Below are 23,817 nucleotides of genomic sequence, written 5' to 3'. Positions count from 1 at the left end.
GGCACAGTGTTCTATTGACCCCAGCTCCAGAGAAAAAGTTTTCTGTGGGAGGGGTAACTATTCCAAACCACTCAGAATAGGTATTAATTATTTGGTACAAATTTATATGTAGTACAAGAGTATATTGGTTTTCACACAGTAATACAGGTGATATAAGCATTGCTTCACTCACCAAATACATCAATATACCTCACCTTTTTTGGCAACAATACCTGCTCATCATTTCTCATTGTTTTTTCCTCTAACACCATGTAAACTTTTTCCTCCATATTGTCATTGATTGGGGAATCACTCTCGCCTTGAATTTTGTACCGTGGCACGACATGTCTTTACTGGCCAGGTCACTGGTAACAAGTGAGTTGCTGAGACAATGGCATGTGGGGGTGAGGAGGTCACACGAGGTAAGGCATTGTCCCCGACTGGCCTCAGGTAGAGGAGGTGTCACGCATATACATACCAAAAATCACGTGCGAAATTTGAAAAATTTGCAAATGATGGACCTTGCAATTGCAGTGCATTTATAAACGTCAACGGGAGTCACAGTGACAAAACGTTTGCGCACATAATTATGTATGTCAACGGGACGCGGCAGGTTAATAAAGGGTATCAGCTGAAGAAAGTCAGAAAAAAAAATAGTCACAGCTCTCCTCAAAGGATGAAAAATATAATAGTGTACCTCAGTCCAGAGGTACAGAGTTCTTACCATGCTTATCCTTCTCACAAGGGTCCTCCTCTGCATAGCTGGCATACAGTTTTTTTATTCTCTCTTCATACTCTTTCAGCACAATTATGGGCTTGCAGTCACCTCTCAGACCCCTTTCCAGAAGCTCAGATGTCAACACATGAGCAAGATGTGGACTGAAAATAAAGAATAAAAAGACTGACAGAGAATGAAGTAACAGAAACTTTTGCAAAACTAAAATACAATTTTTCACTCATGGTGAGGACATTTGGAAGCACCATAAGGATGAAGTTATTGGACAACCATGATATTATTCAGGCATTTTAAATGGTTATAGGAGGAATCATCTCAAACTCACACAGCTGAGGATATGGTTCACTATTTCTTTTCTCCAATTACAATGCCCCATAAGGTATAACATCCTACCTTCAGGGCCACTGTCTGCATTTGTTTCATACATACAGGCTCCAACATGTTTGCATGTGTCAGTCTTCGTCACTTAATAGAGGCTCTCCAGGCTGCTCGATCTCTGGCAGCCTCCCTATTCAGTCCCTTTTCCCTGATGTCTCAATCTAACCTCATCCCAGGTCTTTTTCGGTCTGCTTTTCGCAACCCTACTCTCAGCGTTCATACTTCTCACTTTCTGCACCCACCCGTCATTCTCCATCCTCTTCACATGCCCAAACCATCTCAATCTATCTCTCCTCATCACAACACCAATACACTCTAGCCTCATCGTTCCTCTTAACTCTACCATCATAAACCTAGCTCCTCAGGCCTCATATTCAAGGATTCATTGCACATCCACCTAGTCAATGTCATTTCTGTACATCTGAGCTTGCGAATACCCTCTTCCTTTACTGCCCAGGTCTCACTACCATACAGCACTACACTCCTAACACATATCGCATACTATGATCCCTTAGAATGAAGGGAGGGCCCTCTCAATGTCAGGAGAGGCAACAGCTCTTTGAACCCCTTCCAACCACTTCTCACACAGCCCCACCTCCAGCACATAATATGTTTCTCAAGTAACAAATCTCTTCCACACACTCAAGAGGCTCACCAGCAAGCCTCTCTTGAGTGTGTGGAAGAGTTTGTTAATTTGTTAATGCAGGTGCACTACCTCTTCTGTGGCTCCACAGAAACCAGATTTCCTGAAATCCAGGTATTTTTTAGGTCTATCTGGTCATGTTTTTCACTTGCTAGAGTAAAAAATATAACTGTGCTGAAAAAAGGGAAATTCCTGCTGTTATTAGTTTCCAAAATCACCTCCATTTTCATGTTGGGTTTGCAGTTCAAATTCTTGTCACTACATGGTGTTGTGGCTTTGGTGAGCTCATCACCTCCAAATGTCAGTTAATGTCACACAGGCACTTGCCTCGTGAACATTATCACTGAATGCTCTTATTAGTGTCTACACTGGAAAGTGAAACCTTCACTGACTATGAAACTGCCAACAAGAAATATTCATCCATAAGAATAACAAAGAACAGTTAAATTATTAAGAATATTAGAGAGGTGTATCAATGAAGTTAAGAAGTCACTGCATGATGGTATTGTGATCCCTACCCTGACGTATGGAAGCGAGGCGTGGACCTTGCAAGAGGGGAACAAGTCAAGAGTGAGAGCAGTGGAAATATGTTACTTGAGAGGAGCATGTGGAGTGACGTGGAGGGACAGGTTGATGAATGAAGAAGTGAAGGAACGTTGTGGGGTAGATGTGGATGTGGTTGAGAAGATTAGGAGAAATACACTGAGGTGGTTTGGACATGTGGAGAGAATGGAGAATGAAAGACTGACTAAGAGGGTGTATGTAGGTGAGGTGGAGGGAGGGAGAGGGAGGAGTAGACCGAGGATGAGGTGGAGGGATGGAGTTGAGAGGTATATGAGGGAGGGGGGGGTGAGTTGGGGGGAGGGTAGTCAAATGGTGGGTGACAGAGTGACTTGGAGGCGTTTTGTCTGCGGCCACCCTTTGCGGGATTAGGGCGTCGGGCTATAGATAGATAGATAGATCAATGAAGTCGCTTAGTGACCAGTACTCATATAATGTCGGCACCTCTGTTGTTCATGACGAAGACTAACATCAGTTCTTCAAAATAGTACTTAAATATAGAACTGTTATGTATTTTCATGGCTGAAACTCAAATTTTTCTTTAAGTAAGTCAAACGCTCATAAAATAAATAATAACCTATAATGTCAGCGCATATCCTTAGGTACACATTGCACAAAACATGGGATAAACTACGATTCTCATTTTTTCCTTGGCTCAGTCAGTTAAACTCAAATTTTTCTTTAAATGTCAAATTCTCAAAAGTTTCATTAAATAATGACCTATAATGTCAGTCCAAATCTGTAAGTGCACGCTGCACAAAACACAGGATAAAACTATGATTCTCATTTTTTCCTTGGCTCAATCAGTTACACACACACACACACACACACACACACACACACACACACACACTCTCTCTCTCTCTTTTTCCTTCTGAAGTTTATCTGTGTTCAGCAAGCACAAAACAATCATTACCAGCCATGATAGTGAAGCTGGTATTCTTGTCAATTATCTGTGTGTCTGTCTGCTAGCAAGAGAGCTTCGCAACCGCTCAAGAAATCACAAAATTTTACAGGTGTGTAGTGTGGGTAGTGTGATGAGTAAGGATGGAACTTTGGGGGATGAAGTACGTGAAAGGGTACAGCAGGGAAGGAAGGTTGTTGGCACACTGAAAGCAGTGATGAGAAATAGGGAGGTGAGTATGGAAGTTAAGAAGTCACTGCATGATGGTATTGTGATCCCTACCCTGACGTATGGAAGCGAGGCGTGGACCTTGCAAGAGGGGAACAAGTCAAGAGTGAGAGCAGTGGAAATGAGTTACTTGAGAGGAGCATGTGGAGTGACATGGAGGGACAGGTTGACGAATGAAGAAGTGAAGGAACGTTGTGGGGTAGATGTGGATGTGGTTGAAAAGATTAGGAGAAATACACTGAGGTGGTTTGGACATGTGGAGAGGATGGAGAATGAAAGACTGACTAAGAGGGTGTATGTAGGTGAGGTGGAGGGAGGGAGAGGGAGGGGTAGACCGAGGATGAGGTGGAGGGATGGAGTTGAGAGGTATATGAGGGAGGGGGTGAGTTGGGGGAGGGGAGTCAAATGGTGGGTGACAGAGTGACTTGGAGGCGTTTTGTCTGCGGCCACCCTTTGCGGGATTAGGGCGTCGGGCTATAGATAGATAGATAGATAGTAGTAGGGAAAAAAAATAATCACAAATCCGAAACTGGTGAAAGTAGGTCAAGGTGTGTGCGTCTGTTACCATGATAACTTAGCAACCGCTCAAGATATCATCACAAAATATTATAGGTGTGTAGAAGGATGAAAATCTATGAGCATTGTTTTCAGTTTGTCTGTGTGTCTGTCAGCATGATAACTTTGCAACTGCTCCAGATATCATCACAAAATTTTACAGGAGTGTAGTAGGGATATTTTGAAAATCTCCTACAAGTTCGAAATTGATGAAAGTAGGTCAAGGTCAAGGTCATATTCCATGCCACGCTAGATATGCCATTGCTTCTATCAAAAAAAAAAAAAAAAAAAAACTTCCACACTGTCTTATCACTAACTCCAACACCTTGTAAACAACACGTCATGTCACAGTTTCGTACATTCCCCATAATGACTCACATTTACATTCATACATGGTTCAAATCCCATTTTACTTGAGATCCCCCGTTTCTCCATCATTCATTCTGAAGGTGATTTAAGATGATTTAATAAAAAAATATATGTATTAGTCAATATATACCGTATTTCGTGAGGTGGAAGACGCACTTTTTTGTCTCAAAATTACCTTCAAATATCCCCATGCGTCCTGGAAGCGAGACTAAGACCTTGGCTCCATTTACAAGAATCACTTATACAGAGGATCATCTCACTGTTTGGCAGTCAAGTATTTTTTAGAGTATAAACACCTTTGCTTTATTGTAAAAAGTTACATTCACTTGTGTATATACTCAGATTTTACGATTTGAAACACCCAGGCTCAAGAAAACATTTAGGGTTTGTTTACAACTGGCCATGTGACGGTCTGGGGGTTTAGCAGTAAAGCAATTTAGCATCTAGCATACACCCTACTTTAGCATGCTAACATGATCACTGGTGAACTCCCTGCTAACCTGAAATGTAGTCATGACCACTTTGCTTGCCATCTACTCAGTAACTAGTAAGGGAATCATACTGGAGATGATAGCTAGCATGACATTTGAGTCATTGTAACAGACGTCTGTCTCATATGGAAATTCAATAACCCTTGTTTGGCTGGCTTCTCTTACTGATATTTTGTTTCATTTGAGACAAGACTGTAATAGAAGTAAACAGTTTTATAGTACCGTTACTGAAAAACGGGAAAAACAACTGCAACATTAAACAGTACTGTCTGAAATTACAGCTTTTTTGCAGTTTAGCACCTAGCATTCCCCCAACTCTCAGAACATGATCACTTCTGAACCCCTTGCTAACCATCAGAAAGGCAATAATGATCACTTCACTTGCTATCCAAGCACTAACTAGCAAGGGAATCATATTGGAGATGTTGGCTAGCATGACTTTTGTTGAGTCATTGTAACAGACGTCTGTCTCATATGGAAATTCAAAAACCCTTGTTAGGCTGGCATCTCTTACTGATATTTTGTTTTATCTGACACAAGACCATCATAGAAGGAAGCAGTCTTATATTACTGTTAGTGAAAAATGGGAAAAACAGTTGCAACATTAAATAATACTTCCCGAAATTACAGCATTATTAGTGGTTTAGCAATTTAGCAGTTTAGCGCCTAGCGATATGGAAATTCGATCACCCCATGTTACGATGGCTTCTGGTACTTTTAGGGTACATAAAATGGTGTAAACGTTCCTTGTAATTGATTTTTGAAAACCTGGTTGTGTTGTCTGTGATTCTAAAATTCAGTACATGCAGGCATTAGAAGATATGCAGGCATTTGTTTTGGAGATATAGAGTATTCCTTCACTTAATGGCCTTTGTACAGTATTTTCTTACATGAATGAAAGAACGGGTTTTACTGAGTTTTGTTTTTTAAGTTCATTTCACAAAAAATAATACTTATCTTAATATACTGATACATATTTAGTGTATTTAAATAGAAATGAACATCACGTCTCAAATTATTGTACGAAAGGAATCGGACACTTTGGACTTCATATTTCATAAACAAACCGGTAGTGTTAAGATGGCGTCGTGGTATGCAGTAACATTTTACAAGGAAGGGGTTGTTTGTTTGTATTCTTGACTTGTATCCTTCTTTTACATAAAAATAAGACATCAAACATATATATACAGTACTGAAGAGAGTCTCTAATGTGTTAAGATAGTGTCATGGAATGCAGTAACATTATGTAAGGAAGGGGTTGTGTGTTTTCATGTCTTGTACCCTACTTTTACATAAAAATAAAGAAACCAAAGACAGATATACAGTGCTGAATAGAGGTTCTGAAAGGTGAGTGTGTATTTTAGTGAAAAATACTCATATCAAGCAACCTTTCCGTAGTCTTGGTCAAGCCATACTTTTTTGCTCAGAACCTCCTTTCCAGAATTAGGGTGCGTCTTTCACACTGCAGCGTCTAACATGCCACGACATATGGTACATAATCTTATGGGAAAAATAACATACAGACGGGACCTCATTAAGCCATGATGTTCATTTAAACTTAGATATATAACAATGGGAAAATTTTAAAGAATATTATAGATACAGCTAAAATAACAAAAATATGGTCAGCTACCTTAACCGGCACCGTCCCAGCAACGTGAATTAACGCGGCAACATTGCAAGGTCCCTAATTTGCACAATTTTCAATTTTCGCAAGTGATTTTTGGCAAGTATACACAGGACACCTTCCTCTATTCCTCTCCAAGATCCCAAGCAGGAACAATGCCTTACACCGCATAACCTCTCCCTCCCCCCTGCACGCCATTGTCTTGGCAATTCACCTGTTATCAGTGACCAGGCCAATAAAGACATTCAGGGCCAGAGTGATTCCCCAATCGATGACAATGTGGAGGACAAAGTTTACACAGCATTAAAGGAAGAAACAGTCAGAAATGATGATCAGGTAATGTGGGAAAAAAAAGGTCATGAATGGTGGAGTTAGTGAGTGAAACAATGCTTATAATGCCTTTATTACTGTTTGAAAACCTATATACTCTTGTACTACATATAAATTCGTACCAAGTAAATAAATAAATACTGTTTATGAGTGGATAAAATAGTTACCCTCCCATAGAACTCGTTTTCTTTGGTGCCAGCCTGTTAGAAAACCCAGTCAGGTAAGGAAGTACTTGTACCTACATCGAGTATTTTGAACCTCGGGTGAGCGATTTCTCTATGAATTTTCGATGTTTCTCACCAAAAGCGGATGCTTGAGCCAAAAAAAAAAAAAAAAGTCCAAAAACGTCGGGATGGGGCGGGTTAAGAACAGTAGACAACAGGCCTGATGGACTTCAATGGCAGGGGTTCAGAGACAACACAGAGTCACAAGTGCCCCCGCTGCATCGGCCACACCATGCATGTTTAACTGTTGCCAACGTTGTATTAATCCAGGCTTTGACAAAGAAATGCAGCAACAGTTATTATGGTGGGGGTTGCAGGTATGCCAGGTGGAACAGATGAGTTAGGTGGGGCTGTGGAGGTGGAGGGGGGTAGCAGCTGGTGAGTAAGTTGGGGCAGTGGAGGTGGAGGGGACGGCGGCGGGCGAGTCAGGGGAGGATCCTCCATCTCCTCCTTGCTACTGCTCACATTTTTGGCAATTTCCTTCATCTCTTCTTGTTTGTCTGTTTCATTCCTCATCTTGTTATGGACATATCTGCAGTATAACAACTTGGCATTTGCAATATAACCATTATTTAAGTGAATCCAATCGTTATTATAAAAACTGGGTATCTATTCTAACATACTGTTATTGCCGAAAACGTTATTGTCGAAGCTGTTCTTGGCAAGATCTTACTGTAGATTCCTCTTGAGCACCTTCCCCACGAGCCTCTAATGTCATGATGTACACATAGTCTGGGAAAATAGCGGTTTTGGACCACTCCTTGTCTCTGTCTCACGTATTGTGGGCTAAACTCGCGCATTCAAAGTTTTATGGTTATGATTTTTGGTTACTCGTGTACTATGCAATTCGCACACTATGATCACGCATTCTCTGCGAGCCCACTGTACTAGTATTCTTGAGGCTTTGTTTTGTTTTTGTTTTTTCTGTATTCTTGGCTATTAAAGTGAGGGCCCACACTGAGCTAAAGTAAGTCACTGACCTTTTAATGAACTGCTTACAGACTTATCAAGATTCCTTCTCCTGCCCAAAGGTAGGGCCTGTGAGTGTTTTCAAGACACTGAGTTTATAGTCTGACTTTGCACCGATGTTTGCATGATGAGAGATGGTCATGTGTGTATTCTCGGTTAGTCCAAGTATTTCGAGATGGGAGTGGCTGGTTAAAGATGGACACTTATGGGTACATCTGAGATTTGTGTCTGTATGGGGTAATAAGTAATGGGTAATTTGGTTGGTAAAGCAGGCATTCTATTAGGTGTAAGTGGTAGTGGTAGTTGGTGGCAACCATCATCCACTCACTTGATGTAGTGCTGCCTACTTCTTCCTTAGCCTTTATCATTCTTTTTCTGTGCCTGCCCTCCTCTCTTCCTATTTCTCCCATCTTTCCTGTCACTACTTGTTGCTTTTCCTTCCGTTACAGGTGGCTTTACATTGAGTGACAAGCCAAATGGTTTCCTGTAAGCCAAGAAACCATTTACAACGCTGGGTGGTAACCATATAACCAAACCATACGTGCTCCCTACGTGTTAAGTGGATTGGTGGAGGGTTAGTGCCCCTCCTTGTAAAACAAATAACTCAGAATCAAATGGCCACCCCATACGGGATTATGGCGTCTGGCAATAGATAGATAGACAGTGTCTGGTGAGTATAGGTACAGCTGAAGCTACAGATGTTGTTTGTATACTGAGAAATACAGTAAATCCTTTCTAATTCGGATTAATTGGGGGGAACCCCATGTCGAAATATCCGAAAATTTAAATTATCAGGGCACATGCCTGCCCCTGCCCCCAAAGCACAACCACGCCCACTAAAACAAAGCTTTTTCACAAAAACATTGAACACTACAGTACAGTACTGTACCCATGTCCCATACCACCTGCAATTGCCTGCCTGTGTTGTGTGGATGGTCGCTGTGATGAGGAGAAGTGTTTATTTGCTTATTTCCTTGCTCCTCATTTCCTCTCAGAACTCTAAGCACGTGGTTCCACACTAACTTTAGTTAGGCCTAAGCACTGTGAAAGTTCTATAAACACAAGAAAAACAGTGGTGGGCATTAATGTGTTAATCCATTATTGACGAAGCTAATGTTTCTGTTAACGAGTTAAATTGTCAATTTGTTACTGAACTTAAAGGATTAACGGTAACTTCCGTTAACATTTTCGTTGATCCATTAATCCGTTAAATATGTCCTAAAACAGGTCACTTTAAGTCAGAAACACTTCAAATCGACATTTAAATTGTCAAATTGATAGTGTCAAAGTTAGTGGTGAGTAATACAGTGATTCAGAAATTGATACAAATCTTGTGTGTGTGTGTGTGTGTGTGTGTGTGTGTGTGTGTGTGATATCTAACTTCATATAAGTTATATGAACTTAGATCTGAACTTGTAAACCATCTGTAATATGATAAAACAGATGGTTCACAACTTCACATAGGTTTCATTACAGCATACTTTGACCATGTCGCTGGAGAAAAAAAAAATAACAGCTCATAAAATGGTGAAAAATCAAATAAATTCCCACAATGAATATTTCTACTAAACTCATATCACTTACTATCTGAAAACTCCATGCATACCATGCATATACTGACACTGTACTCATTTATACTCGATTCTCGAACATGGTATCGATACTGCGGGGTTTAAGCATGGTGTTGGTAGTATTGACTCTACAGTATACCACAGTGGAGCGCCTGTTCTCCATGGGGAAGGATATCATAAGAGCCAAGAGATCAAAGCTATCTGATGACAACTTCAACATGTTGATGTTCTTGAATGGAAGTGAGCACCTGCATGTGAGGGACTCAAAGAAGAAGTGGTTGAAGATGTGGAACTCTAACTGTATTTTCTAAATAATTTGGGGTTTTAATAAAACTCTTCTAGGAGCAAAAGTGTCTTTTATTAAGGAAAATCAAGTTTCATATGTAAAACTAGCAGATTAACGGTTAACTTCTGATAATTTTTGGCAGAATTAATAAGTTAACTGATTAATTTTAACAGTTAATTAGTTGATTAATGGATTATCAGTTAATGAAGCTAACGTTTTTAATTACTTGCCCACCACTGAAGAAAAGCATTTGTTCCAAAGGAAAATGTAAAATTGCTGGACGAAGTGACGTGTGGTGTAGGAGTTTGAATGCAAACGATCAGACAGATAGCTGTAATGAGAAGTGTTCAATTTGCTTATTTCCTTGCTCCTAAATTCCTCTCAGAACTCTGAGCACGTGGATCCAAACTAACTGTTAGGCCTAAGCACTTTGAAATTGCTATAAACACAAGAAAAGCATTTATTCCAATGGAAAATGCAAAATTGTTGGACGAAGTGATGTGTGATGTAGGAGTTTAAATGCAAATGATCAGACAGATCAAATAAGTCGGATGTGTTTACAACACAGATAGTTTCTTTGTTGGAAAAAACAAAAAAGTTAATGATGAAGAAGCAGTAAAATTCATGTTTTCACCTTTAATGCAACGAGTGTGAAGAAGAAGAAGAAGAAGAAAAAGGCTTTGTGTCTGACCTTTGTTATCAACTGATTGTCTCTGGTCGAGAAAATTCGGCTCCTATGGTATGTGAAGACACTACATGTTGACGTAAATAGTTGGGTAAGATAATTAAGGGAGTTCAGTTCTTATGAATTTTACTGTCATACATATTATACAGCTTGGCTGACTTGTGTATTATTCACAATTAAAGCATTCATGTTTGTCTGAGAAGTGAGAAGTACGCAACTACTCCAAGCCGACGACTTCAGCATAGTCTTTTTTTCCTTTCTTGTTGATGACTAACAACTTTCAAAAATAGTTTCACACTGCATTTTTATTTTTTTAATGAGTGTGCTGAAAGTGGTTCCTGGCGAAATATGCATGACGCTGGGCGACCACTGACATGTTGGTAAGGTAAGAAGTTTTTTCTGATTGGTAATGAGGACTTTCAAAGGGCTTAGTGGCAATCCTTGGTGGTTAAAATATTTATGGGGAGTATTAGGAGGCAAAACTAGATGGTTAGGTTAGAATGTACTGATTTGCCCAGCCGGCGGCATCGTATATAAACACACTGTCCTGGGTGTCTTAAGTTAGACATATTTATAATAACCTATCTTTAAATATATTTTTAACGAAAAATATGGGGCTCCTATAACCTAACCCCCTATTTTACATATAAATACTGTACTGTATATGTCACATTTTAGGGTGAAGACCACTCAGAGCATGAGACTCAGGCTGAACTGTGCACCACAGCAAGGAGTTTCCCAACTAGAACCCTTGTTCAGACTTGTCTCGCATAATTCGTATTTCTATCCGAATTAAAATTATTTGTCTGGCAGTCCAAAAGATCTGAATTAACCGATATCCGATTTATTTGGAATTAACCGATATCCGATTTATTTGGGTCTGAATTTGGGTAGAAGGTATTAAGAATATATGGGGTGAAGGGAAAATTGAGTGCTGTGAAGAGTATGTACCAAGGAGCTAGGGCTACGGTGAGAGTGGATGGTGAGCTGAGTCAGTTCTTTGATTTCAATGTGGGACTGGAACAGGGTTGTGTGATGTCTCCATGGCTGTTTAATTTATACATGGATGGGGTTGTAAAGGAGATGCAACGTAGGGCAGTGGATGTTGGGGTGACTCTAATGAATGAGAGTGAGCTTTGGAAGATTCCGGTGTTGCTGTTTGCTGATGATACAGTATTGTTGAGTGAAGATGAATGGGAGCTGCAAGGTTTAGTGAATGAATTTGGGACAGTGTGTAGGAAGAGGAATCTGAAAGTTAATGTAAACAAGAGTAAAGTTATGGTGTTTGAGAGGAATGAAGTCACAGATGTACAACGAGGTTGGATGGTGAGGATATGGAGAATGTGAGTGCATTCAAGTACTTGGGTAATGTGATGGGTAAGGTTGGAACTTTGGGGGATGAAGTGCATGAAAGGGTACAGCAGAGAAGGAAGGTTGTTGGTTCACTGAAAGCAGTGATGAGAAAAAGGGAGGTGAGCATGGAAGTTAAGAAGTCACTGCATGATAGTATTGTGATCCCTACCCTGACGTATGGAAGCAAGGCGTGGACCTTGCAAGAGGGGAACAAGTCAAGAGTGAGAGCAGTGGAAATGAGTTACTTGAGACAAGCATGTGGAGTGACATGGAGTGACAGGTTGACGAATGAAGAAGTGAAGGAACGTTGTGGGGTGGATGTGGTTGTGGTTGAGAAGATTAGGAGAAATACACTGAGGTGGTTTGGACATGTGGAGAGAATGGAGAATAAAAGACGGACTAAGAGGGTGTATGTAAGTGAGGTGGAGGGAGGGAGAGGGAGGGATAAACCGAGGATGAAGTGGAGGGATGGAGTTGAGAGGTATATGAGGGAGGGGGGAGTGAGTTGGGGCGAGGGTAGTCATATGGTGGGTGACAGAAGGACTTGGAGGCGTTTCGTCTGCAGCCACCCTTTGCGGAATTTGGGCGTCGGGCAACAGATAGATAGATAGAATTGGAAAGGGTTTACTGTAGTTGTGTGTGTATCCATAGTGCATCCAAAAATTTCAGAATGGGAGTGACTAAAGATGGAGATTTAAGGGTACATTTGGAATTTGTGCCTGTATGGGATGAAGAACATAATGGCTAATTCGGCTGGTGACAAACCCATTCTATTATGTGTTGGTCAGTGTCTAGTGTGTATAGGTACAGCTGGAGCTGGCATGCTCCTCTGTCAAGTTTTGGAGTGTTTGTGAAGCTCCTAGTAGGTCATCAGAAGGGGACAATACTTTTAATGAAACAAGGGGGAGGGGGGAATGGGCTTGGTGGTAAAGGTTTATATGTGAGGGTCCTGTGGCGCACCACTGGATAGTCCTGTATTCCAAACTTGGAACTTCATGAGAAGGTCTGCCAGCCATTTCTTATCAATGTCATCCATGACTGGGTTAAAGACTCTGCTAATCAGGACAAGTCTTGGTACTTGGAGGATACGTATAAATCATTAAACAGGACTTTACTTACTTGAAGGATGGCACCTCTCTGAAGAGGTTACATGATGCTAAGGTTTTCTTGATTAAAGGGCCTCTGTCAACTGCCTTCTTGAGGAGCCCAAAGATATTCTTCTTGTTCTAGGGAAAAGGAGAAGGGTTAAATTATGACTAAAGATTCTTACATGTTCTAAATTCAGTGCCGTAAAAGTGCAGTTACTGGGTGATAACTGAGGGGAAGGTGGGATCAATAAAGGGAATTATTTTCTGGCAAAACAAATCATAATTTGCATGTATGTGCATACTACTGGGATGATAATTATAATATTGTATACAAACTGCTTTTAAGCAAAAGTGCAGTAAAATTTCTAAAAGTCTGTAGCAGGTAAGAATGAATTTTTCCATACTAGTTCAACCTACCAAATATTCTTCATGCTGGCATCTGTTTATAGCCTATGTAAGAGCCATTTATGAAAAATCTAGAGGGATCTCTCTCTCTCTTTTTTTTTTTTTTTTCCCAATGACTGACATGGTATTGTAAAAATCTTGAAAACCTTAGCCAATTCTGGCCAAGACCTGGAATGGATTTCCAATTGCTTCTAGTTCTTATAAGTTTTCATCTCATTTTGCTACTTTTTAACCCCATATCTTCTGTGATCTTCAAGTTTCCCCCTCTCCCTCCTCCAAAAACCCGCAGAGATTCAAGACTGACTAGAAGGATTGCATGTTGGAAGCTATGGTATGTATTTCCCCAAGAAACAACTATCATTAGTTGAAAAACTACCAAGAAAACATACTAATCATGAAAATATTACACAACAAAACACATTTGCCAATTTTACAATATACACCATACTTTTAGATATGGAACTCTTGTGGCCACTATTCCCATGCTTCTACTTCCCTTTCCATACCTTTCCATTCCCACCAACTAGGCTAATGACTGTCTCAGCCAATATACATGACGAGACATAATTCAGATGTCATGGTTTTGAAGTTTTGGACCAAATGATACCAATGTTAGAATCAAAGGTTAGGTTAGATCTTGTCTGGTTTGGCCTGCTCATTTTCCTAAATGTGTGTGATGGATGTTCTAGCTATGATTAAATGTATCAAAAGTAAGAATTTCTGCAACTTTCAAAATCCCATTTCTATAACTGTCAAGCTAATGTTAAATACAAATATTATACTGTACTCAATAACACATGCAATTTCATAAATCTTCACTCATTATTTTTAAAACACATTTATATATCTTTACATCAATTAACATTTTGAAATTTACAAAACTAATATCCAGCAAATTTATACATTATCCTGTTCTGAACCAGTAAATGTAATAATACTGTCTAATGAAAATTATCTATATACTTTAACTTCAACATAAGCAACAGCAATATGAATTACAGTACTGTTTTATATTTGCTAGTAGAGCTGAGCTGGTATACAACCATTCCCATACAGTAGCCTAATTACACTGTCATTATCCACCCTTAAAAATATATGCATGTTATGAGTACCGGTACCTGTAAGTAATATGTTAACCTGAAAATTGATTATGGTATAAACTGGGCCTAAACCTAGTAATACGTAGAAAAGATCCATTGCTGGGGACTTATTTTTTTGAAGATATTCCATAAGGTATGGCTTGTGTGATTCCCATTAATCCTTGCTGAGCTGGAGACCATGACTGAGGCACAATGAAGGTCTGCATGAGCTGAGCTGCAAGGCTCAATATGAGGTACAATTTACATTGGTTATAAAAACAAAGATTCAGGGGAGGTATACAGTACTTCCAAAGTATCAGCTCAGCAAGGGTTAATATTTACAGTAAGCCCTCAAAGATCTGACGTAACAGAGCCAATGGCGTGTCCGGGCCTTGGGAAAATGCCCCGGACAGGTACTTATGGACCCTAACCCAACCTAACTTTGAAAACCATCTAACTTACTCCCTACCAGACCTCCACAGCACCTATTTAAGACCCTATTCACACAAATAAGGGACAGAAACCATGAAATAAATGAAAAGGAACCAGTGAATGAGAAATATAGGAGTATGGAAAATATTTAGCAGCGTACAGGGTAGGCCTACTTATGACACATCTGTGGCCGTCACAAAGATTAACCTGCCTCCTCTATGGCTTGAGTGGTGAAGGTGCACTTGTAACACGTACAGTGATCCAGGGTTGTGCTGCACTTAATCCTTTGCACTGTGAATTATAACTGCTTAACACTGCACATTCTGTTCTTACTTGCGCCACGTCAGTGTTGCACTCTGCACTTATCCTTTGCACTCTGAATTCTAATTTCTTAACACTGCACAACTCTTTAAATTTCCATGTGATCCAATGGCAAGGTACTGCAGGTTATTCACTGTTTATTAACAAAAATGAGCCATGGGCAGCCATGGCGATGAGAGTGCAGTCACGATGGCAGGTAGGCGGGAACTGAGGAAGAATGCAGGGAAGCTCTAATGGTCGTCAGAGTAACTATGCGCCAAAACACAGCTGTTCATCACTGCGCGGCAAATTTAAAGTACGGATGAACACAACTTTTTTCTTTCTTTCTTTTTTTTTTGTGTGTCCAAAGACCTGAGCCCAAAATGTCCAGGACTTAGAGTGTCCAGGACTTGAGCGTCCGGGTCTTAAAGGGATTACTGTATTACCGTGATGTTATAATTACAGTATGACTAAAAGATGTCCATATTATTTCAAACTTACTCAACTACTGGTGACATATTAAATAGCTCAATATAAAGCTTTTGCAGTTCTAAGAAATTCTATCTGCAATAAATGCTTGTTCTGGCAATGTCCAGCTTTAATTCCATTCATTATCACACGCGAGGTCTGTTCAGAAAGTATCCAACCTTAGACTCTAAAAAAAATAAATAGCTAACCTGTTGAACTAGGACACTAATCCCCCTCAAAGTAGGCCCCTTCTGACTTGACACGCATAGCATTCTTTCCACTGCCTGAAACATTTTTCAAAGTCGGTTTTCAGTATCTCCTGCAGGTGCTTCATCACATTCGTCATGATCTTTTCTCTCTTCTCAAACTGGGAACCCTTCAGTGGTGTTTTGAGCTTGGGGGATAACCAACAGTTGCATGGACCCATGTCTGGTAAGTGGGGAGCCTGCCAGACCTGTGGGATGCTGTGCTTGGCCAAAAATTCCTGAATCAGTTGAGAAGAATGGGCAGGGGCACTGTCACAGTGCAGCTTCTAACTTACCACTTTCCAGGGGTATGGTCCCTTCCACCAAACTGTCATGAAGATGATGGATAATGTCAAGGTAGTAATGTTTGTTGACAGTCTGACCAGATGTGTATTCGTGATGCACAACACCACAGTAAAAAAAAAAAAAAAAAAAAAAAAAAAGTCAACAAGCATTTCACTTTGCTGCAAACCTGTCATCCTTTTTTCTGGCCGAGACAACCCTGCATGCTACCACTGGGATGACTATGCTATGGTTTCTGGGTCATATCCGTACACCCAAATCTCACCTCCAGTGATAACAGTCTTCAGAAAGTTTGGATCGCAATTTGCACACTCCAACATGTCTGGAGCAACTTTCATCTGAGAGAAGAGACAATGACAAATGCGACAAAGCACCTGCACGAAATACCAAAAACCGACTTTGAAATATGTTTCAGGCAATGGAAAGAATGCTTGGCTGCATGTGTCAAGTCAGAAGGGGCAGACTTTGAGGGGGATTAGTGTCCAAGCTCAACAGGTTAGCTATTTGTTTTTTCAGAATCTAAGATCAGATATTTTCTGAACTGACCTCGTATAATGTAAAGTACCGGTACTGTACATTAAATTAGGTTAGGTTAGACTGCTTGGTAAGTTCGCTTTAATGGCGATGTACCATACATAATAGCGAACAATGTTGGGAGCTGGAGCATCCCCCCCTCCCCCACAACTTACGGGCCCCTTAACCGCGGGGCGCCACTTTCATAACGCCTGGGAGCAAGGGATCATACCGCGGGGCGTCGCTTTTGTGATTCTGTGTTATTTTGAATTCACCCGGGCTTCCAAGTGGGGGCTTGTATCATCTATCAGTACTGCCAATGTCCAACACTAGTCAGCACTCCTAATCTCATCTGTACTCCCATCCATTGTTGACAATTTAGCCATTTCTCCCCGTTCTTGACTCCCCTCCCTACCCCCCCTCCATTACCCTATCCTCTCGCCTGCCTGGCCGTGCTACGCTAAGTAAATCTTCCCTGGAATTTTTCACTGATTTCATCCATTGAAATAAGCCCTATGCCCTATTCTTATACCAAATAATATATACTAGAAAGAAATAAGGTCCCGTAAGTGAGAGTGCCATGCACCTGGAATTGGCTAATTATCACCTGACAACACCTCATGTGCACTCGTTCGCTAATTTTCGCTGTTTATTTCCCCTTGAAATATGCCATACAGTGGGGCACCAATTTTCGCGCCTAATTGGGTCCAAAAATAATGCACGAAAGTAGAATTAGCGAAAATTGGGGCATTGTCTTTATGGCAAAAAGGCTAATTGGTTCCCGGTTATCCTAAAGTAACATCAGATTTTCATTTTCACTTGCAATACAGTACATCAAATCACTATTGTACATTGCATTGTAAGATAAAAACAATAAAAACCGTACAGTACACATTATATGAGGAGAAACATACCACAGAGACCAGGTTGAGGTGTTTAATGGATGTTGAGGGTAAGTAGCCGAGGCGCGTGGCGGGCTTATTTAGCCACGCCAGACGTATTGGCGCCACCTCTTGCTGCCTCGCTACCACCATGCTGTTTCCTCATACTACACACTGTCGATTCTGGGATGTTAAATATACGGCAGATTTCACTGTTTTTTGCGCCCTTGTCCATGTGCTCAACTATCTTCCTTTTCATTTCATTATTATACTGCCGTTTCTTCACTCCAACACGATACTCTCTTTTAGCCTTGGCCTTTCCTCCCGACTTTGAATGTCCCGGCCACTTTTTATCACCACCACTGCCTCCCGGCCCTCCCCCCACACCACCAGGCTCTCCCCCCACACCACCAGGCCCTTTCCCCACACTACCAGGTATAGTAGAGGCCATTGAACCGTGAGAATCCAACACAATGGAGCTAGCACGCTGGTACACAATGGCGGGAATGGGTGGACAGAGTGTTGACATGACATCATTCAAGATGGCGGTGGGTTGCGGGCGGGCGGTGCAGGAAATTCAAAGTTCAAAATATTGTCCCAAACCCAAAATTTGTGTGCGAAAATCAATTTTTTTCGAGCGAAAGTGGAAGTAAGGGAATATTTGGTGCATGCCACAAAAGTGGATTCCGCGAATCCTGCTGTAGCGAAAGTTGGTGCACTACTGTATAATCTATTTTCGTAATAAATATACATATAAGGAGGGAAGGGAGAAGCCTAAGTGATATTTACATTCACCTGGAACTACCTAATTTATAATGTATTGTCTAGATTTCCTGCCAATCATTTCACTGCTATAAAGTAGCTGTGTCAAGAGGCTAAACGTTGGCAGTACTGATTTCCCTAGGTAGGCCACCACCCCGGCCCACCCTTATCAGTTCACTCTCATCTTCCAGTGTGGGGGTACGTCTGTTCGCTCTTGCTAGCTTCAGGGCCTTTTCACCCCCATGCAAAGGGCCCTGTGACCTTTACCCCCTACTAAACCTCGTGTGGAAAGAGGTAAAGGGCTGACAATTGATAAAAGAGTGACTACGATCTTTCTATTGAGTAAAACAGTGCAAGTGGAATTGTAAATAATGTGTAAACAGCAAGTGAAAGTAATGAATGTAAATATACGTGAACAGTGGAAAATAGTTTTATAAGTTACTTCAAGTGACAGTGCATAACACAGTGTAAATAAAATAGAAATGTAAATAACGTAAATAAAATAGAGAACGTAAATAGAAATGTAAATGAGTAGTATTATAAGAATACGAGTATATACCCTAGGAGTAATGAAGGTGAAAGTTTCACTCTAGCATGTCTGAATACTATGAGTTATGAGAGTGAAATTGAAAGTGACATTCACTCTCAATGCTAGTATACAGGACGAGAAAGTGAATGCTACGTATTTTACTGAAAGAAATTGAATCCCTACAGTGACAATAAACTAATACTACTGAAGGAAACTTATGGATAAAGACTGTAGATATATGTAAGTGTTATATAGTAATAGAAATATAAAGTGTGAGGGGTTTTATGAATAATAAACGACAGAGTACCAAGAGCGAACTAGCGCAAGTGCGACGGTCAGACGCGCTCGTAATTTTCATTGCTTTCACAGTGGGTTTTTTTTTGGAGTACGGATCCCAAACTACTTGAAAATCACAGAGTAGTGTTTATAGTGTTAATATCTGGCTGTGGTAATCATATTACAGGTTGTCGGGAAGTGTAAAGTGGAGACTTCATTACCCAACTTCAGAGGTCTCCACAAGTCCTACGGTAACCGACGAAGGCTCAACAAACATTCCAGGAGAAAGCTGAAGGTATGTGCCATAAGCACATGTAATTTTAATATTCTAGGACTAATAACTGATTTTTGGCAAATATTTTTTGAGAGTCTGTCGGAGCCCGAATAACCCCGCGGCACACGCAAAACATTGGTAAACATGCCCTTGGTGTAGGGGTTAAAAACTAACATATGTAGCTAACATAAAGGGTGGGGTGGGGTGCGGATATGAAGTCGGGTATTATGATAAGTTTCTGGGGGGTGCGGGACATGTGAAGAAGTGTTATGTAAATAAATGTAAAGCTTGAATGATACAGATGAAATCTCTTTTACATAGTGTGGCAAAAAATATATATAGATACTTGAATTCATCTGTTTATCTATGGCCACAGTGCAAAACCTCCTGTGAAAATCACACACACCACCATAAGCTATGCATTCATGGTTATAATGGTCATGATGACAGAACAAATCAAGAAAAGCCTATTGCTAATGGCATACAACAAAAGTGAATATAGTACCACATCCATCATTTCTGCATTTTTTTTTTTTTTAATGCAAGGAAGAAGGAACCAAAGGTTAGGAGCCCACAAAAAATGAAAACTCAAACTTTGGTTAACCAAAATTTTTAGACTTGTCCACTTCTTGGCATTGAAGAGTCCCAGAAAGGGGTTGGGGTATAAATTCTGATGGGAAAGGTGCTACCTAATATTTATAATGGTCCTTTATTTATTACATTTTAGCCACTGGTGAGAGTCTGAAAGAGGGGGAGGGGGGTTCAGCATTATTATCTAATATTTCAGTGGGACTGGCTTGGTACTACTGTTACAAAGGGGGTAAGGGTGTAAATTTTAACGTAGTGGAAAAAAGCACTACTACTAAGTACTATCAACAGCATTTCCAAAGGAATTAAACTGACATGAAACTGCTAAGACTACATAAACAAAGTCCCCATTCCCCATTAATCAGATGCATTTTTGAAAACTTACTGGGATGCCAAGGTTAGGAACTTACAGTAGGATCAAAGGGTATTATTTTACAAGTGGACAATATGCAGTTTTGGAATTTTAGCACCATTATCATATAGTATAGTCCCTAAGGATCACAAATAACCCCCATTACCCCATTCGGAAACTGATTATTACTCCCCTAAGATAGGTTAGGTACGTTGGGTTTGGTTTGGTTAGTTTTATTGTGTTCGGTGAGGGGCATTTCCGACAAAAATGATGGTCAGAAACATTCGAATCGCATCAAAAACTGCCAGAAAAATATATTGCACAACCTGGGGGGTGTATTGTCCACTTGTAAAAATTTACCGATCAAAGAATGCCAGTTAGGTTACAGCAGTATACCACAGAATTCTTTCTTCTGTATCACACACACACACACACACACAATAATATGAGCTCTGCAATGAAAATGAATCATATTAACAGATACAGTAACATCAGGTATATCCAGGAGAAAAAAAATGGCAAACTCTATGTACATTAACCCTAATCCATGATCTTCAAAGCACAAAATTTGTCCACAGGCATTTCGTTAACATTATCTGGTACATTAGGTCAGATGATTTGCTGTGACAACTGTCGATATATTATACTTTATCTGGACAATGGTCAAAGCTTCTTGAATACCTCAATGATTATACTGTTAAGATACAAAGTCTCAGTTAAACTTACTGGATATTTATTATCAAAAACCATGCTTTTCAAGGTTCCTTCCTTATTTTCATATCGCTGTAAAATCTTGCTGGCTTCTTTATACAGACGAGGGACACTAACTGAATGCCGCCGCTTCTCGGGAGTTCCCATTGCCTCTCCCTGCTTTTCCTCAATATTCAGCCGTTTGACTTTCCCTACACGTGATAGAAACGTTTGCCTTGTTTATACGGTGCGACGAATTACCGAATCCGACGAATCGGCATTTTCCGAAGCCGCACTTTTAATTTGAACATAATTTTTTTATCAACATATAGGTTTATAAACACATAATTACCTGAAATCCAGTGAAAAAAAAAATAAATGTTCAATTTAGCCATTAATTCAAAAATCAGGATCCAGAGCGAAAATGTGCTAAAGTTAGCGAGCATTTCGCCTTTTGATCGTCAACTCGCCTTGACTGACTTGTCTATCTATCTATTGCCACACGCCTCAATCCCGTTCGGGGTGGCCACAAACAAATCGCCTCCACGTCGCCCTGTCCCCCGCCATTTCACTGTCCTGCTCCAAACTCACACCTCCCCTCTCTCACATACCTCTCCACCCCATCCCTACATCTCATCCTCGGCCTCCCCCTCCTTCTTCCCCCCTCCACCTCACTCATACACTCTCTTCGTCAGCCTTTCACTCTCCTTCCTCTCCACATGGCCAAACCACCTCAGTGTATTTCTCCTAACGCTTCCTATCACATCCACATCCACACCACAACGTTCCTTTATATCCTCATTTGTCAGCCTGAATCTCCATTTGACTCCACAGGCTCCTCTTAAATAACTCATTTCCACTGCTCTCACTCTTGACTTGCGCCCTTCCAACAACGTCCAAGCTTCACTTCCATACGTTAGAGTGGGTATCACAATACTGTCATGTAGTAACTTTCACTTCCATGCTCACTTCCCTGCTTCTTATCACTGCTTTCAAGGAACCAGCAACCTTTCTTCCCTGCTGTACCCTTTCAAGCACTTCACCCTCCAAACCTCCATCCTTACTCATCACACTACCCAAGTACTTAAACGTACTCACATTTTCCAATTCCTCACCATCCAATCTCGCTCTACATTCACTGACTTCACCTCTCTCAAAGACCATCACTTTACTCTTCCCTAATTCACCTTTAGATTCCGTTTCTTACACACTCTCCCAAACTCATCCACCAAGCCTTGCAGCTCTCCTTCGTCTTCACTCAAAAACATAGTATCATCTGCAAACAACAGTACAGGGAGTTTCCAAACACTACCCTCTCTCACCAGGACCACTCCAACATCCACTACCCTACCTTGTACCTCTTTTATTACCCCATCCATGTACAGATTGAACAACCATGGAGACATGACACATCCCTGTTTCAACCCAACCTTCAAAGAGAAAAATCCACTCAGTTCACCATCCACACATACTGCAGCCTTAGCACCATCGTACATACTCTTCACGGCATTCAACAACTTCCCATCTACTCCATATATTCTTAATACTTTCCACAATCCTTGTCTATCCACCCTGTCATATGCTTTCTCCAAATCCATGAAAGCCGCATACAACTTCTTTCCCTTCTCTAGAAACTTTCTCACTAAAGATCTAAGAATGAATATCTGATCTACACAACCTCTTCCCTTCCTAAAGCCTCCCTGTTCTTCTCCAACTAATTCCTCTGTTCTTTCTCTAACTCTGTCAATAAGTATCCTACCATACACCTTTCCTATTATACTAAGAAGACAAATGCCCCTATGATTACCACACACTTCTTTTTCCCCTTTTCCTTTGTACAAGGGAATAATTATACCTGATTTCCAATCCTCCGGAACTCTACATTCCTCCCAGGCCAATCTGCACATTTTCCACATCCATTCTACTACTATCTCTCCCCCATGCTTCAGCATTTCACCACACACTCCATCAATTCCTGGGGCTTTCCCCAATTTAACTTTCTTCATTGCTTCCACAACTTCTATCCTACTGATTTCTTCCTGTCTTCTCACCTCCCTCCTCCCAGCCATTCCCCAGCCACTTATACTCGCATTACTTCCATCCTCCATGTTCAACAAATCCTTAAAGTGTTCTCTCCATCTGCTCACTTTTTCTCCCTTCTCCACTAGTAATCTACCATTTTTATCTTTCACTTCCCTGCTAACTTAACTTCCACTCTGTCTTACTCTTTTCACCTCTTTCCAGAACATTTTCTTACAGTCCCTCCACTTTACACTCATGTTCCTTCCAAATTCCTCATCCACTCTCTTCTTACTCTCTCTTACTAATCATTTCACCTCTCTCTTTCTTTCTACAGTACATATAACTCTCCCTTCCGCCTCTCAACTTCTTCCACGCCCCTATTTCTCATCAATTCATTGTATGCTTTCTCCTTTTGTGCCACAGCCTGTCTCACCTCTTCATTCCACCACGCTGTTCCTTGCACACCCCTCCGTCTTCTCTTTATCCCACACACCACATCACGTGCTGCACATATTTCTTCTGTGAATACCCTGCATGCACCTTCCACGTCCCCCATCTGCTCCAATTCATATTTGCCCAATCATTCCTCCACTTCTCTCTTATACTCTGCCTTTTTCTCATCCTCTTGTAGCCTTTCCACTCTCCTTACAAATACTGTACTCCTTCCCTTCTTCTATTTCTCCATCTTAAATGGATCTTGATTCTGGCCACCACCAAGTAG

The 23,817-nt window shown here is 40.8% G+C and overlaps 1 protein-coding gene across 3 annotated transcripts in view; it reads right to left on the bottom strand.

The window, feature by feature from the left end:
- The window catches only part of Nsun5 (Nop2/Sun-like domain containing protein 5), a 146,140-nt gene extending 124,814 nt beyond the window's left edge, over positions 1 to 21,326 (bottom strand). For 2 of the 3 annotated variants that reach the window (XM_080272271.1, XM_080272264.1), the window contains exons 1-3: positions 21,111 to 21,326; positions 13,009 to 13,115; positions 704 to 858 (exon numbers count right to left, since the gene is read on the bottom strand). In XM_080272271.1, coding sequence (XP_080128397.1) covers positions 704 to 858; positions 13,009 to 13,115; positions 21,111 to 21,242 — 394 coding nt within the window. In that variant the 5' untranslated portion in view covers positions 21,243 to 21,326. The remainder of the gene's footprint in view (positions 1 to 703; positions 859 to 13,008; positions 13,116 to 21,110) is intronic. The other variant, XM_080272276.1, reaches the window with a different exon arrangement.
- Positions 21,327 to 23,817: the final 2,491 nt, after the last annotated feature.

Source organism: Coenobita brevimanus, chromosome 6 (assembly GCF_032717465.1).
Source record: "Coenobita brevimanus isolate Jiangsu-jjx chromosome 6, ASM3271746v2, whole genome shotgun sequence".
Taxonomy (NCBI): Eukaryota; Metazoa; Arthropoda; class Malacostraca; order Decapoda; family Coenobitidae; genus Coenobita; species Coenobita brevimanus.
This window is presented reverse-complemented; position numbering and strand designations above follow the sequence as displayed.